The sequence below is a fragment of the Taudactylus pleione genome, unplaced genomic scaffold, assembly GCF_031769625.1.
Source record: "Taudactylus pleione unplaced genomic scaffold, aTauple2 ptg000309l, whole genome shotgun sequence".
Lineage (NCBI taxonomy): Eukaryota > Metazoa > Chordata > Amphibia > Anura > Myobatrachidae > Taudactylus > Taudactylus pleione.
In genome coordinates, this window is record NW_028284710.1 from 10,088,608 (window position 1) to 10,106,034 (window position 17,427).

The 17,427-nt window shown below is 43.5% G+C and overlaps 1 protein-coding gene across 1 annotated transcript in view; it reads right to left on the reverse strand.

The window, feature by feature from the left end:
* Positions 1 to 17,427, reverse strand: part of CCT5 (chaperonin containing TCP1 subunit 5) — a 50,989-nt gene that overhangs the window by 31,938 nt on the left and 1,624 nt on the right. Inside the window, exons 2-6 of the mRNA XM_088442347.1 lie at positions 13,428 to 13,488; positions 13,175 to 13,339; positions 10,693 to 10,891; positions 8,347 to 8,539; positions 7,583 to 7,732 (exon numbers count right to left, since the gene is read on the reverse strand). Of these exons, the coding sequence (XP_088298473.1) occupies positions 7,583 to 7,732; positions 8,347 to 8,539; positions 10,693 to 10,891; positions 13,175 to 13,339; positions 13,428 to 13,488 (768 nt within the window). The remainder of the gene's footprint in view (positions 1 to 7,582; positions 7,733 to 8,346; positions 8,540 to 10,692; positions 10,892 to 13,174; positions 13,340 to 13,427; positions 13,489 to 17,427) is intronic.

Here is a 17,427-nt window from a genome sequence, read left to right on the forward strand (position 1 = left end):
CACATCAATTGGGTGTGGAGGTAATTAAGAAGATTCTTGTACGTGATGGTGACTTAAACAAGAGACATATACAATTCCTTTTGGACAGCATCCACTTTATTTTATCACATAATTATTTAATTTTTTCAAACACCCATCTACAATCGATGGGCACGGCCATGGGGACCAGGTTTGCGCCGAGCTACGCCAATCTCTACATGGGCCAGGTCGAAGACGAGCTCGTGTGGGGTGGCAGGCTCGGCGACAGCCTGGTCCTTTATGGTCGATACATCGATGATCTATATTATTTGGGATGGGGGTCTAAACACGGCTACAGATTGTTAATTTTCTCAACACTAACACTTATAATTTAGTCTTTACCCACTCATTTAACCACACAAAAATCAACTATTTAGATATCACACTTGAAATTTTTAATAATCAAATTGTGACTTCAAATTATATGAAAGAGGTGGGCAGCAATGCCTACTTGCATTACCACAGTGCCCACTATTTGCCGTGGAAAACAAACATACCAAAAGGGCAACTTTTGCGTTTGCGACGTAATTGCCCCACTAAAGAAGGTTTTTTAGAACAGGCCACGACTATGTTAGAGTCCTTCAGAATGCGAGGATATCCTGGATATATTTTGGATAAAGCTCTGAAAGAGGTGACAGACAGCAATAGAGACTCCCTTCTGGTATCCAGTTCTGAATGCAAAACAGATATGCACAACAGGGCAATTAGCATTTATTTCTAAATTTAATAACCGTTCAACTGAAATTAAAAACATTATTAGGTCTAATTATCATATCCTTAAGAATGACCAGATACTTAGGAATATTCTTCCGTTGAACCCCAACTTTATTTTCAGAAAGAACCGCTCTCTCAAAACATTTCTCGCCCCAAGTTTGATGAAATGCGACAAGCCTGAAAATGTCAGGAAACCTACTTGGCTAGATACTAAACCAGTTGGTTTTTTCAAATGTGGGAATGGGAGATGTATAACATGCAAACATGCTCAAAATAAAACTAAAAATATTGTGTCCGTGGCAGGGAATCGTCTATTACAGATATCTAGTTTTATAAACTGCAACACCAGTTGGGTAGTGTATCTTCTCAAGTGCGGTTGTGATTTAAAATATGTGGGACGTACAACAAGACCTTTGAAAGTGCGATTTTTAGAACACCGCAGGAACATCTTAAATAAACTGCTTACCCACAGTATTCCCAAACACTTTTTGTTATACCATCAGGGGAATCCAATTTCCCTACGAGTTTTAGGTTTAGAATATATACAGCCTTCCATGAGAGGAGAAGGGGATAGATTTGGGAGGTTGTGTCAACAGGAGATCTATTGGACTTTTCAGTTGGACTCACTTTTTCCTAGTGGATTAAATGAGACATTAGAACTAAACGCCATTAGATATTCACTTGTTCCAGTCTTGGTATAGCGTTATCTGGATTTTTGCTAAACCTTGATGGGCTACTGGAGTGTGGATAGATGATTGTCCAATTGACACCAGAGTCAATGTCACACTCCATTATCAGGACGATGGATCACTCATGTTATCTTTTTGACGTCATATTTATGACCGATTGGGGGATCTTCTCACAGCCTTTTTCTTCCCGTTTTTCCTCCCCCCCCTTTATAGTTGGAAGTCATATTTGTAGTTGTATTTATTTAGACCAGTATACCATAAGAGACATCGAATGCCAGTTATTATATCTTACTTCCACTTAGATCCTATTGAATATTATAGTATTCACCCACTCCGATATAGTTAGGGCTAAATACAAGCATGGCACACTACAGGTCTATATCTAAATTGGTTAATTATGTTACCCGGGATCCAGAATAGGCACAATTGTTACTTTCCATTTATAGGCATTGACAGAGGAGAATACTGTGGACCGCGACGGCAATTACGCTGCGCTCCACTGATTATGCCTCTTTCAACGTGGAATATCACGATTGAATCTCACACCGTCGTCCAGGAGAGGTCCGAGTGGAACGCGACGTTGTTTTGCGTTGCGCTCCACGGGCCACCCGGATTGACCCACAATATTCATACCCTTAAGATCTGTCCTCTGTTAGCGGTTGGAGGATCAAGGTGAGGCTTGAGATGCAACATCATTTGGACGACGCCCCTTGCCATATTGATCTCTCCCTGCTATAGAACACGTGGTCCATATACACCAATGAATGATAAACAGAGACTTCTTCCTAGGATGGAAGAATTGTCTGCACTATGCCTTTTTTCTAATATATAAAGGGATCGGTTTGCCTCCATTTATTTATAGATTAGTATTTTTTATATGTATGGTTTATTAAAGTTTGAACATGTGATTGTTTAATGTGTTGTTTTAAACGATGTAAGCAATGTGACTACACGCAGTGGAAATCAATTAACTTTAATGAAAGGCACTATTTAAGAGGCACTTGAGAGAGTCTAAAACACCTTGAAAAAGCTGCCAGAGGAGCAGTGAATCGCATTGGTGTATTACCAGGACTCAGGCACTACCAGCACCTACACCTACTCATCTCTGCACTTCATTTTGGAAGTTCAACATTTGTGGATTTCTCTTCATTGGAAGCCCCCATGACCATCAGCTCAGCACCAGGATTCTATGGACATTGATTTGTGACTTTGAGCACCTCTCTTCAGACCACCGCCACTGTACATTGGACAACTCCTAAGAGACTTACAGAGGTAATATTTGTCCATATAGGAGGGTCCCAACGGTGAGGACTATATGTGCTCAGTCCCTTATTGGATTTTTATCCTTGGCTAATTGTTTTTTTGGGTATTACCAAGAGAACTGAATTATCTATTCCATGGTGCATCACATCGTGTAGTGCCTGTACTGGTTATTCAAGAGGTTATCTAGTCATCATGACTTTTTGACATGCATGTCGATTTTTAATGTATTAGTGCCTTTTTTCTAAAAAAAAATTTTTATTTTCTTTATGATTTTTTCTTACTTGCAAGTATTGTCTATAGACTGATTGACACCTAAAGTCATTTCATCTTTTATGTTTTAATGTGATTGTGATATCATGTAATAAATGAGTTAAATTTTTAGCGCTGCTTTTCACTTTTAGTTTTTAACGCAGGGTATGCCTCCTGAGAGGGGGAGCCCGCCGCCACAGCTAGCGCCTCCGGTCCGTCCCCAGACCGGAGGCTGAAGACTACATATACAAGCGGCTTACCTGTCCCCCGGCGATCTGGTAGCAGACCAGGGATACCCTCCAGAGCCCGGCTAGTACAGACACTGGGGTCCCGCCGCGATCCCCAGATGTGTACTGGCGTCGCAGCACCAGCAGGGTGGAGGAGCGGCAGCTTGGACATCCAATGGACAGTCCGACGCTGCCGCTCTGAAGAGTAGCAAAAATAAAATTTTAATTTTAAAACTCAAAAAATCAACTAAGCTTAGGGGCTGATCAGCCCCCCCCCCACACTAACAGTGACCTGACTCCAGCCCGGCACCAACTAAAACTGAGGTGCCTGTGGCTCGGGGGCGGGGTATAGAGGAGGATGGACCCAGTGCATCCTGGGAGCTAAAGCTTTAACTGTGTGGTGCCTGTGGATCAGATAAAGCTATACCCAAAGGTCAACCCTGTGGACCCTGAAGTAGAAACTACTTTAATGTTAGATGTTTAAGAGGTTTGAAAGGAGTCACCATTAAGGCTCTCAAATCCTTCATAGCTTATGGGATATGAATTTAGTTCTAACTTTTGGATGTACTCTTAATTGCTTGACAAAATTTTTCTACCAATTCATCTCCTGTTAACGTCCTATCCAGAAGTACACAGAGCCGATATTTGCACTTTGTTGAAACTGACAAACTGTTAATAAATCCCTCATGTAAGAATCTGATATTTGCGCCTTCATGGCCTCAGCTTCATTTCCCATGAAAGAGAAATGTTTTCCAAATCCTGTAGTAGATCTGTGAAGAATTCTTCTTTAGAATAGCATAGAATCTGTATTACTTGTTTTGAAAGCCACTTCTGCTTTAATATCCTCCTTTCAATCTCCAGAACGCTAAATTGAGTACTCTCGGGTTCTGATGTAGTAACGGACCCTGTGTTAACATGTCCGGTCTGGTTGGTAGTAACCAGTTCCTCAATTGCCATCTTTTATGCCGTTGAAAACCAGGCTCTTCTGGGCCAATAGGGTAAGATTGCTATTACCTCTACTTGTTCCCATTTAATCTTTTTCAATACCCGGTATATATTAGCGGGTAAGACGGAAAAACATATGCCAGGTGAAAGTTACATCTGCCAGAAGACATTTATGCCCTTTGTCCCAGGTATATTATTCCATGAGAGGTAGTTTCGTGTTTACATCTGTTGCCATTAGGACCACTTCCAAACCTCCTGATTATTGCTCGAAATAAGTGTTTGCAAAATATGCGCTATAGCAATTTTTTACGTGTTTTAGGAAGTTGGGGGAACAGTTTTTAAAACTCAGCGGGTGCAGGACCTGCTGTGTGTGCTGCCTGTGTGCGTTGCCAAAAAAAAAAAAAAAAACAATCACTGCCGGCGGCTTCTTCTCATTCAATCGCCGCCGGAGGTTTCTCCTCACTACAACTCCCAGAATTGCCCTGGAGCCTGCGGCTCCTCCCTCTGTCCACCCTCTGCTGCTGCCCGCTCCTCGCTTACGCAGAGAGTCTCAGCCACTCTGCTCCTGCCTCAGCTGCAGCCACTCTACTGTCACTCAGCCTCCGCTGTCGGACCCGGGTGGTGGAAATGACGGCAGTACTGGCCTGGAGGTGTCGGCCTCGTGGTGCAGAAACACACCTGGAAGATGGTGCCGCTGCTGCTGGCAGAGGGCTGCGACGCCCCAGCCTCCCTGGGGGAATCTCTAGAAGAAAAGAACACCCTGGAGCAGATGAAGTTCCTGTCTGACCCTCAGGTGCACACGGTGCTGGTGGAGAGGAGCGCCCTGAAAGGTAAGGGCATCTGTCCCTGGCTGGCCGTGTGCCCCCTGGCTATCCTTGGTGTTATTGGCCGGCTGTGTGGTCCCTGGCTGTCCCTGGTATAATTGTCTGGCTGTGTGCTCCCTGGCTGTCCCTGGTGTTGCCGGCCGGCCATCTGTGGCCCGTCCCTGGTGTTGCTGGCTGTGTGGCCCGTGACTTGTGTTTATTGGCCATCTGTGTGGCCCTATCCCTGGTGTCATATGCCAGCTGTCAGGCCCGTTCTTGGTGTCACTGGCCAGCTGTGTGGCCCCTTCTCGTATGCGTGTTCCTTCACAAGCCCTGACTGTGTAGCTGTGTGTATTTCCCATTTACCCTGTTAACTGTGTGCATCCCACACACCTTACCCCCTGCCCATAAACCTCCTCCTTGCCCCCAGTACTGTCCCAGCTGCTATCTACCCTTACTCCCCCCCCTACCCTTAGTACTGCCTCCCCTAACCCCTTCTTTGCCCAAGCTGCTAAATACCACTACCACCTTCCTACCCCCAGCACTACCTGCTCCTAGCCTAAACCTTGCCCCCAGCTCGGTCACAATTACTGTCTCCACTTACCCCGAGCTCTGCCTGCCCCTTCGCCCCTTCTCCCCTCTAACCCCAGCTTCTCCCTGCCTTTACCCCCAGCTCTACCCCAACTGCTAACTACTGCCTGCCCCCACCCCCCAGAATATGTGATGGGACACAAAACCAGTGGAGTAGGACCCCAAGTTTTTAAAGTGAGGGATCCCTGGGACCCACATTTTCCGCTCAGCGGAACCACTGAATATATCAGTTTTCAATCCCCATTCTCCCTGGAGAATTTGTTTCCTGCTCAAGTCTGCTACCACATTATCCTTGCCTTTTTCATGAGGGCCTAATGGTGCCACCCTGGCGATTTATGCATGTTTTGGGTCCAAAGGGTTCTTAAAGAAATCCCCACATTTTCAGCCAAAAATAGGGTTTTCGCATTTTCATTTCGCCTGGTCTGGAGTGGTGAACTTTTCTCCAGATTTATTTCGCCAATTGCATTTTCGCCTGTTTTTGGGATAAAATATCACCATTTTTTTGGTGAAAAACGTCAGTTTTCACGAATGACGAAAAAAACATCAGTTTTCGCCGCCAATTGACTACGGCCCTTAGGCCCCCATAAATGTTGCTCCAGCCAATCAGCTCCCCAACTGTCAGTTAGAAAAATTACAGTTGGGAGCTGATTGGCTGGAGCACCATTTACCATACACAGTGAAATTTATCACTCGTTTTGGTGATAAAACTAGTTAGTATATGGGGGGCCTTAGTTTCTATTAAATCATCATCTTTTACAAAAGGCTACGAGCTGCAGGAGGTATACAACATGTAACCTCCAGATTTTTATTTACCAGAAAGGAGGTAAATAGAACAGGTTTCCCTTACTACAGTAGGTACTGGTTTTACTGCTTGAAGGAAAGATTTTGCCACTTAAATACAATTTCTTCACTTTGTGAACAGGGAACTTCTACCCCACTATACTCTGTCCTCAAACTAAGTCTTGCTCATTCTTTTATTCTGGAACCTCTTTATAATTCATGGTGTTATACATTTTTCAATCATTTCAATATTAAAAGCTCTCACATCTCTCCAGACTCCTCACTGGACAAATCACTCCCCTCTAGACCATATTCAGGAGAAACAACATCATGTTCATAGTCAAAGACCTTTTAGACATATGCACAGTTTGAAAAAAAAAAAAAAAAAAACTTTACATACAAAATTCTTTTTTCCACATCCAGCTTATTAGCTCTTGAAGCTGGGTAGGCTGCTGAGTAATTATAGGTGTGGGACTCTTGAGCACGTTCTTCAAATATCATCCCTTGCCTGGAAAGGTTTTACAGGCACTTTAAATGCTTTTCCTTATTCAATATCGTCTAGTTCCAACAGTAATTACAGTTAAATCCTAGATGCCCACTAAAAGGTACTTTCCTTCGGCTGGGCACTATTTGGATGTTAAAGAGAAGGCTCTGCTTCCATTTTGTGGCACACCTGCAGACTGCCACTGCCATGGATCCTCTGAAAAAGGTGTAAGGGAGACAGACAGACTCCTGCTTCCGGTGTGCAGCGCCATATTATAGCCCTATGACCTTAGCTCTGAGGTCAGTCGCATGCACTCCTACACAGGCTGGTGTTCCGGTGAGTCATCAGGTTGTGTCTACGCACACCGGCCAGACACTCCACGGTGCCTTGTCCCAGCGCTTCGCTTGTAGAGAGGGTGTAAGCCGCCGGATCCCTGGAGACTTCCCCGGGCGTCACTGTTGCTCCGGATTCATGGTATCGGCACCTCTGCACACCAGCCTCCATGCCGTCCCTCTGGGGAGCCACCCTGCCTCAGACTGCGGCGCTAAGGGCACTTTGGGCAAAGAAAGACGCAACCCCATTCTATAGAAAATAAACTTCCCTACTATGCCTCTATACTGCTAGGAGACAGAAAAAAAAAAAAAAGTATTTTCTATACTAAGGGGAACAAGTATTATATCCCATGGTGGGGCTTGTATGGAGTAACGAAGAAAAAAATAATGATTTAATTCTTCCAAGACTCTACATTTCTGAATGTAGGCACTTTTAAGAGTAGGGGTAAAACAATGCATGCATCTATAACAAGATCATGACACCAACCTGTTTAATCATCTCAAGGAACTTTTCTTTCTCATATTTCTGAAGTGCTTTATAGTCATCAACAGAGGTCACATCAAGCTTATGCTTAGTCTTGGGTTTAGGTGGCTCAAAGGGACAGGTGAGAATAGCGATTTTAGCATCCTTTACTTCCTGGAATTAAATATAAGCTATGTTTTAAACCTTATCTAATGTAGACAAATGTAACTCATAATGAATATACATTGAAAAACATCCCCTCTGATCAGCATAAATGAAATCTTCTGCAAATACTGGTAATCTGAAATTCAGATTGGAAATCCACCCTGCAATCATACACTACATGTATGCATTAAAAGTTAACTAAATTGCATCGGTGGATGGACTTTTAAAAAAAGGACCGATTTTTTTTCACACACTTCATCACTACATATCTAATGGCTGAACCCAGTGCTGCCAAAGTTTGTACAGGGCTAAAGTGAGAAAAGCTGCTGGTGCAACTCAAAGTCAGGTTGTCCGAGAATAGCTGTTCTTAATGAACGTCCAGCTGTGTCCAATCTTCCCAGAGGGCTGAGATGTCTGCTTTGCTTTAGCAGCTTAACTCCTGTACCTACCATTTTCCCTCTCCTATAAGTGGGAAGTCTTAAGTTAATATATTGTAGAAAATATAGAACATAAGTAATCCTGTAACTTAATTTCCCTCCAGTTTCATAAAAGCTACTACACAGGTAGCATAAATAATTTTGGTGCTCCCGGCTTCACTTTGTCAGCTGCTTTCTGAAATTTACCTTTGGCATCTGTGGGTGGCTGAAGTCCTTGTCTACAATCACTCCTTTTATTAACTTCGTATCCTCAAGCTTCCCTCCAACTTTACCCTCAACTTTTATCAACTCAAAATCCACATCTTTACGGTCCATATCAGCAACAGTCAGAATAGCATTCACAGCAATTTCTGCCATGTGTCTGTGGCAGCGGTTAATTCTGGAAAAGATGGGGGAGGGGGAAAGTTAACATTTTAGAATGTTATATGACAGACAAAAGAGGTAACCTAGTGTTCATTCTAGCACTCTGCACCTGTCACAACCAATGCAGTTACTCTTTCCTGTCTGGGGTGTCGCTCTGCTCTGGTGCTTCTACCACACACTGGTCTGTATCTCAGCAGTATGTGCATCAGCAAACTGCGTTAGAGTGACACCCCCGGCAGGAAAGAAACTGCACGGGTTGTGCCAGGCGCTAGAAACAACACTAGGGTAACCCACCATATGTAAACTAAATGATTTTATATAGTTCAATATTAACATGAGATAGTAAGGTGCATAAATATTGGGACATTGACAGAATTTTCATATTTTGGCCTCTATTCACCACCACAATGGCTTTGAAATGAAACATACAAGATGTGCTTTAACTGCAGACTTTCAGATTTAATTTGAGGGTAATTGCATCCAAATCAGGTGAACGGTGTAGGAATTACAATGGTTTCTGTCATATTTATGCACCTGACTGTATATTAAGACTGTCCCAGGCTACTAGTCAGTCAAGAAGAATTTGAAGTGCAGCTATTACAAATAGTGGAGGCAATCATTGTGTTGTCTGAACCAATATACAAGTTGCAGCTTATCAGTTTATTAGCAACCAGCCAAGGTTGCTAGCTGTGCACCTCGACATTTTAGGAACGTTTGCTCAATAGATATTTATGTTGCACATTCCACATACTAGACTGTAAGGTACAAAATATAAGGTTTTAAAGGTGCCTACACACTTAGCGATATTTTACACGACTTGCCCGATTCCGACGCATCGTGACAAATCGTATAAAATATGCCCAAATCGTGTCTCCCCGCAGGTCGTACATCGCATCTTCAGATCTGCCGTGCTGTAGGGCAGATTTGCCAATCTGGGACACGATGCACTGGAAAGAATTAAGGATGCACGATAGATTGTCATATTGGACACTTTTTACACCAAATCGTGTGCAGGACTGCCGGGGGAGCGTTCAAGGGAAATCATACACAATGTCGGATTGTGAGCGGCACCTTAACTCGTTTCCAAGGTTACTTTCCAAAAAATCCTATTCCAAAACCATGAGAATTAATATGGAGTGGGTCTCCCCTTTACCACTTTCTGCTAGTCTGAGGATTTCCACTATATTTTGGATTTGCATCAATTCAGTCACAACAGTATTACTGAAGTCAGGCACTGATAATAGGTGAACAGGCCTGGCTAGCAATCTATTGCAACTCATCACAAAGCTGTTTAATGGGTTTAAGGTCAGGGCTCTGTGCAAACTTAAACTTTTTTTATTTTTTTTTATTTTGGTGGCCTTGAAGCTGGGTACACACACCTCAGATGTGCCGACCTAGCAACACAATGTAACTATTTGTTACATGCTTAATGTACTACACTACGTCGTCCGTCGCACTATTCCATCTGATGTGCAGTACATCAGATGTGAAGATGCGACCACTCAAATCATCAAACAATGAATTGGTTGGATTTGGTGGTACACACTAAACTAATCCATTGTTAAATCAGAAAAATCGGCCAATATATCTTATAGTGTGCACCCAGATTTACTGAGTGCATGAAAGCACTGTCATGCTGAGGAAGGAAAGAGCCTTCCCCAAACTGTCATATGGAACACACAAAATACATGACAATCCCATTGAATGCTGTAGCATTTCAATTTTCCTTAACTGGAACTAAGGGGGCTAGGTCATATCATAAAAACAGTCCACCCCCTTATTCTTCCTCCACAAAACTTTACAGCTGGCCATATGCATTAGATCAAGAAGCTTTCTCTTGCCAAATCTAGATTAATTTGTCAGATTACTATATGGTGAAATACTATTAGTCATTTCAGAGAGATGCAGCACAGTATTGCTTCACAGCACTGGGGTGGAGAGTGATTCACAACCAGGAATTCTGGTTTCCTCCCACAATCCAAAAACAGACCGGTAATTTACTAACTGCTGACCAGTTTGTGGGCAAGTTAGGGAAATTAAGCTACAAGCTTCAATGGGGCAAGGTCTGATGTGAATGATAATATGGTCTTTGTATAGCAATGACCAAGTGGAGGCAGTATGTATCTAAATTGTATTTAAAGGAATTCTGGCAATCAAATATAATCTTACACTTTTGACCCAAGTGTGGTCATTGCAGTTTGAATAAGCGGTTCCACATTCTCAGGATCGACAGGAAAATGGTCACTGATCTTATCTAGGTTCTCAATAGCAATTTTTGCTGCTTGTTCATATCCATCTGCAATCCTGATAGGGTGAATACCACGATCCAACAATTGCTCAGCTTGTTCAAGCAATGCTCCTGCAAGAACTGAAGACAGAATCACACAATAAAAACATCATAATGCTCAGTAAATAATCTTTGGTATCTGCACATCTTAAAGATGAGCTTAACTATGGTCACAGCACTTTGTTTCCTTAACTAGAATATCTCACATGGAAAATATATAAATCAATGTAACACAACAGGTAAAAAAAAAAAAAAAAAAAAAAAGTCAAATTTATCATATGGTAAAGGTTAAATAGATTTAACCACCTATAGCAAATAGAGTGCATACAGGGAACAGAGGGCCTGATTCAGAGCCGGACGCAATTAGCGCTCGCTCGTCCTGAAAATAGGGGTGGCTATTCAAATGAACTGTTCGCTCTTTGCGGTCTGTTCGTGCCTCTAGGTCTGAACGAGCGAACAAAACTTGCGGTCGTTTGTTGTCGCTATTCTTGTGGTTGGTTTTTGCTACCACAATTTTGCGAGCAATTCTGGCTAGAAAAAAACCCAGTGACGTGGTCAATGACGCTGCTGTTTTAATTATGCACACCCATAAAACGCCCGTTTTGACCTTTAAGCACGCCTGCGTTCGGATCTCCACTCCCCGTTTTCAAGCACCTTCCCCTGTTACCACCCACATACGCCTCTTTCTGTCACTCAAATTATCAGACATTCGCTATTTTGCGAGCACATGAATTTCGACCGCACTGACTGGTTCGCGCATGCGTACAACGATCCGTACGCATGCGCAGTTGGGCAAACATCGCTCGGACCCAACGAGCGGCCGCTTACGAGCGGCTCTGAATCAGGCCCAGAGTTCCAAAAGAAGTATGAAAACAGCCAGCCAAAATTAAGGCATACAAATTATCAAAAATAAAAAAGGGATAGGCAACAAGTTGCACTCCAGCATGGGCGATGTTCTCTGCGGGACGTTTCACGGGAGCACCACCCAGCTGTCAATCCGGTCAAGTGTGCATGATTCTTTCCTAATTGGATCCCTCCCACTCAGTGGGCCATTGCATTAGAGCAGCAGGAATATTTATGTGCAGAAATGCTCTCCATACCTCAATGTAAAGCACTTTTCAGTGCTAATACAGATTAGATCAGCGATGCCACGCTATTACTGTCCTCTCAGATTTTCTGTACATTATTCCACTATACACTTTGTGACACTATTCACAATATTTATGGACTGGCAGGGAAATATGTCAAACCTTCTAAAGAGTGAAACTCTCCCAATTATTTTTTATATTATATTTCATAAACGCGAACAAAGCCGATTTGTTGCTATAGGCTCGAAAAGGTTTGATACATTGCCTGCTAAACTGCCGTTTGGCTGACAGATGAAGCAGGGAGAACCAACAACTCAACTACGCAAATTTAATGTGCTCTTCATCATAGCTGGTAATACCATTTTCTTTATAATATAAGTGTGTTCAGTCTGCCCCCACCCAACTATTTCATAATACCAACCGGCTGACAAAGTTTCTGGGGAGAACACGGTCCACCTGCATATCCCAGCATGCCCTGCCACAGATTTGTTTGGGCATTCTAAAAATATTGTAGGGTGTGCTGGGGATATGTAGTTCTACAGTTGGAGTGCCGCACGTCACCCTCTTCTCAAAAAAAAAAAAATTTTTTTTAAATGTATATACAGACATACTCAGAACTTGCGCTCATTCACAGGGGATTCAACAAAAGGGGTGTTCATGTAACTGCATGTTTTATCCACAATCAAAGAAGAGCAGGGCACTCACCAGAAACACTTGCAAAGATTTCCTTTAATTCAATTCAGACCCATAACAAAGTCGATGTTTCTAACCCATATGGGATCTTAATATTGAAGGGAAGAAAACTAGCCATTTTATTATGGAGATTGATCGATATAAAGTACGTTTTAGGCAATGTACATACACTAGTAAATAAAAAAAGAACCAAAAACTGCCAGCCCACCTTTATTATACTGTTAAAAAAAACAAAAAAAAACAACACCACCCCACTCTAAATGAAAAACACATGTACATTACATGTGCTAGTACCTTTGTTGTACAGAATGCTGTACACGGATTGCATAAAACACTGTTCAACATAACACACCCCATAGCAGTTTCAATGGAACTCAATTATGTTTTAGGAGTGCTAACTGGAGGTGGGAATATATAGAAACATTTTATGATGCAGTCCACCACCAAGCAAAGGTATGCGTAATATTGGCTTTGATGGCATATTTGCAAGTTTACAATATTCCACTCACAATCTCAGCAACACATTCTAGCAAATTAAATATAGATTTTCAAAATATTTATTTATTTATTTTTAAATTCTTACCAACAACTCCTGTGGTCCCGTCACCAATTTCATCATCTTGAGATTTGGACAATTCAACCATCAGTTTGGCAATCTGATGATCAACATCCATCATGCCAAGGATTGTTGCACCATCATTAGTCACAGTTACCTGACCATCCTTATCCACCATCATCTTATCAAGGCCTGAGCATAAATGAACAAATAATCAATGATCAGTAAAATAAAAAGTGTGCAAGCTAAAAGCTATAGATCAGATAATAAATGTACTCACCATTGGGTCCCAGTGAAGTTCTTAGGGTGTTAGCAACTGCTTTGGCTGCCATTATGTGAGACTGAAATATAAAAGGATTGTAAACTTACTGAACCAGCAATACTTCAGCATCATTCCATATGCCAATATGTTGAATACTCAAACAGATCAGAAAACAATTGTTTAATTTATGCATTCATATTCTCCCAAGAATGAGTCTTAAATACATCCATCGGCAAAAAAAATATTTCATTAGTGTTTTATTATGCCTTATAAAAAAACTACACCAATATATAGATTTTTCTTCATGTTGAGATTGAGCAGTCAATTTCTGAATCATTTAATCTTCTTAAAAACTGTCCAAGAGACACACAGATTGTCATCAATAAACCAGTGAGGTCTGTGTGACTTGCGTACATATGACACAGATGAGACGCTCTCATTTTATATTTTGAATCTTATTGGGAAGCTAGTACATATGACACAGATGAGACGCTCTCATTTTATATTTTGAATCTTATTGGGAAGCTAGTACATATGACACAGATGAGACGCTCTCATTTTATATTTTGAATCTTATTGGGAAGCTAGTACATATGACACGCTCTCATTTTATATTTTGAATCTTATTGGGAAGCTAGTACATATGACACAGATGAGACGCTCTCATTTTATATTTTGAATCTTATTGGGAAGCTAGTACATATGACACAGATGAGACGCTCTCATTTTATATTTTGAATCTTATTGGGAAGCTAGTACAAACTAGCAGAGCACATCTGATCTACCAGATGAAAACTAGGAGTTTGAAAGAACAATGCACAGTTTATTGATTGTGTCTAGACCTACCCTTTGGGTCACCCCTGGGGAGGAGTAAATAACCAAAAATGTACCATAAAACTTCTATTTTGTACATAATTTTAACAGGTTTGGTATGGGATGCCGACGCTCCAGATCCTGGCAGTTAAAATCAGAGCAACAGTAAAAAGTACACAAATTGTCCCCGCAGCATACCTGGTTTAGGAGTGTTCCCCAGGCACAGATACAAGGAGAAGAGGGTGAATAAATGCAATAACCGTTCACAAGACTACACCACGCCCACGAACAAGAGACTAGAGCAGTGGCTCCCAAAGTATGCGCCGTCTACGCAGGTGCATGATCCAATGACAGTCCGCTGGTCAGGCCGCATGCTGCTTCTCTTAAGGCCCCCACACAAGGTGCAATTTTTTACCAGATTTGGTCTTTTTCGATCGATTGGAACGACCAATCAAGTCCTGACATTTTCAATTCAAAATAAGTATTTTCCCTAATTGGTATTAATATATGTGAATGTATTAATATTCACGTTTATCTATTAAAATATAAAGGATGCCAGTGTTAGCCTTCTCACCCACTCCCCTATTCCAGCTATATGCAGCTTCCTCCTCTCCCCCCCATGCCAGCGACCTCACCCACTGCCCTTATTTATGCCAGCCTCAGCCTCCTCTTTCTCTCCTATTCCAGCAGCCTCTCACCCACTCCCTTTATGCCACTTCTATATTCCAGCAGTATGCAGCCTCCTCTCCCCTATACCAGCCCTCATTCCTGCAGCCTCCTCCTCTTCCGATACCAGGCTCCACATCCACTCCCCTTATGCTATCAGCCTCATTACCCACTTCCCTATTCCAGCAATAAGCAGCTTCTCCTCTCCCTTCATGCCAGCCTCCACACCCACTCCCCAATTCCAGTATGTCTCCTCACAACTTCCCTTATTCCTGAAGCATCCTCCACACCCCTCATGTCAGCCTCCATACACATTAACCCTCCCCTTATGCCAGTCTCAGCATACTCATTCACTCCCATTCCAGCAGCATCCCCACTCTCCCCTAATTTGCCAATCAGCCTCCTCACCCACTCCCTGGCTCATGGGAGTCTTTGCCAACTCACCCACTCCACATGCAGCCAGGCTCCTCTCCCTAGATTCCGGTCTCCAAGTCCTCTTCTCCCTCTGCTGGCTTCTCTCCCCCACACGTCTTGCTTGGCTCCTCACCTCAATCTGGTCTATAGTCAGGTGTTGGTGCCTATTTCTCTCAGGCGCGGTGCCCTCCTGGTGATGTGGCTTTCTGGGCGTCTTTACAAGTCCGGGCCTCACGGTTGGGCGTACGGTACAGCGATGCTCCTCATGGTGACCACGTCTACTTCCCTCCTGTCTGTCCCGGTAGCTGCATGCCAGTTGCTACTGCTGGGCTCCTCTACACTGCACAATGTCAAGTGCGTGCAGGGAGCCAATCAAAGATCACCTGCTGTAGGCGGAGCTGGGCTAATCAATCATATTTGCATATACGGCAGCGGCAATATATAGTAAAAAGTTATATATATTCTGCGCTAGGGTTGAGAAGGATCCGCTTCTCCTCATCCTGGATTACCTGGTCGCCAGGTAGCAAAATCTGGTGAACATGGCCCCCAGGATTTGGCGAGCCCTGCCTGTAACCCATCGGTCCTCTTCTCCATATAGTAAATACATAGGGTACGTGTAAAAAAAATAAAAAAAACCATACTCACCTACTCCTATGTGTGAATCGGGTCCTCTTCAGGCCAAAGTAGGCAATCCCCGGCTTGGGGGGAAAAAAAAAAAAAAAAACAACAAATACACGAGCTCCCAGACACAGTACCGTCCTCTACAAATGGTACTTCCCCGAATGAGAGCTTAGCGACAGAATTTCACTATGGAAACTCTGAGTGCTCATTGGCTGAAAGAGCTGAGCCTTCCGCCCCTCGGCCAGTGAGCGGTTCCCACCATTGACTTACTGATCCCGTAGATGGTTCTGTGTCAATGACACAGATGCATGTAGTGCGGATCTCCCTGATCAGTGCTATGCAACGGTCATTGACATACAGATGCTTGTAGCACGGATCTCTGATTCGTTGTATGCATCTGTCATATCGCACATTAGTGTTCACTCTAGGTCCAGCACCAGGCAGGGCGACGGACCTAGAGAAAGGGCACTTTTGCGCGCGTACAAAAAGGGGGCTTGGCCAATTAAAAGGTGGCGGGTCTTTATGATGCATCCCCTTTCCATCATTCTTGGGGGCGTGCCTGGCACTTACGGACATGCCGGGCAGTCCCCAAACACTGAGGTCACAGAATGGATGCCGGATGCATGCGCCCGGCATCCATTCACCAGCGGTGACCACTGCACCGCCATTTTCCCCACCCACGCGATACTTCGGCCGGCGGGAGGGGACGGAACCCGCAGGTTGTTTCAGCAGGGTGCCGCACCGGAGGGCAGGGTGCATTCTGCCCTTTAGAAATAGGGCAGGGCGCAGCGCCCCGATGAAACAGCCTAGCGGGAACACTAGCACACGATCTAATGAATATGCAAATCATTAGATTGTGCACGATAGATTGCATGAACGTCGTGCAGCTTTTGTTGCACATAGTCCACTGGAGCTGCCGGGGAGAGTTCAAGGGAGAATGCAAACGACATTGGATCGTTTGTAAATTGCGCAGTGGGTGGGGGGCCTTGAGCACTACACTTTTTAGAGTCAAGACATGATAAAAGAGGTTAAAATCCTCTGAAACGTTGGCATACACAAGGAGTGTTAATGTTTTATTTACCTATCCGTCTGAGAGAGCCTTTCTAAATTCTGCCATGGATATTGTTAAGGTCTGAGGACTGTTGGAAGGAGCACCCAGCATCTATTTATCTAATAGGAGTGGGGGGGGGGAGAGACAAAGATATAACCAAGGTCAGGTACACATCAGAACAATGTATTTTGGCCCATGGCACGAGATGATGGTCGGCCGTACACTCTGACCAACATAGCGCTAAATTGTTCAAGCCCGCATTCAGCTGTTGGACACCAGGTTGTCTCATCAGCCGTGCAGTTTGAACGACCCTGATGTTGGCAGGCGGAAGCACGCAGTAGTGCGTACATTATCAGTATGATATGGTGCTCCAATCCGCAGGATTGGACGACATATAGTCTGATGGAGTCACCCTAAGGGGGTCGATCCAATTCCTCACGGGGCACGAGTGTT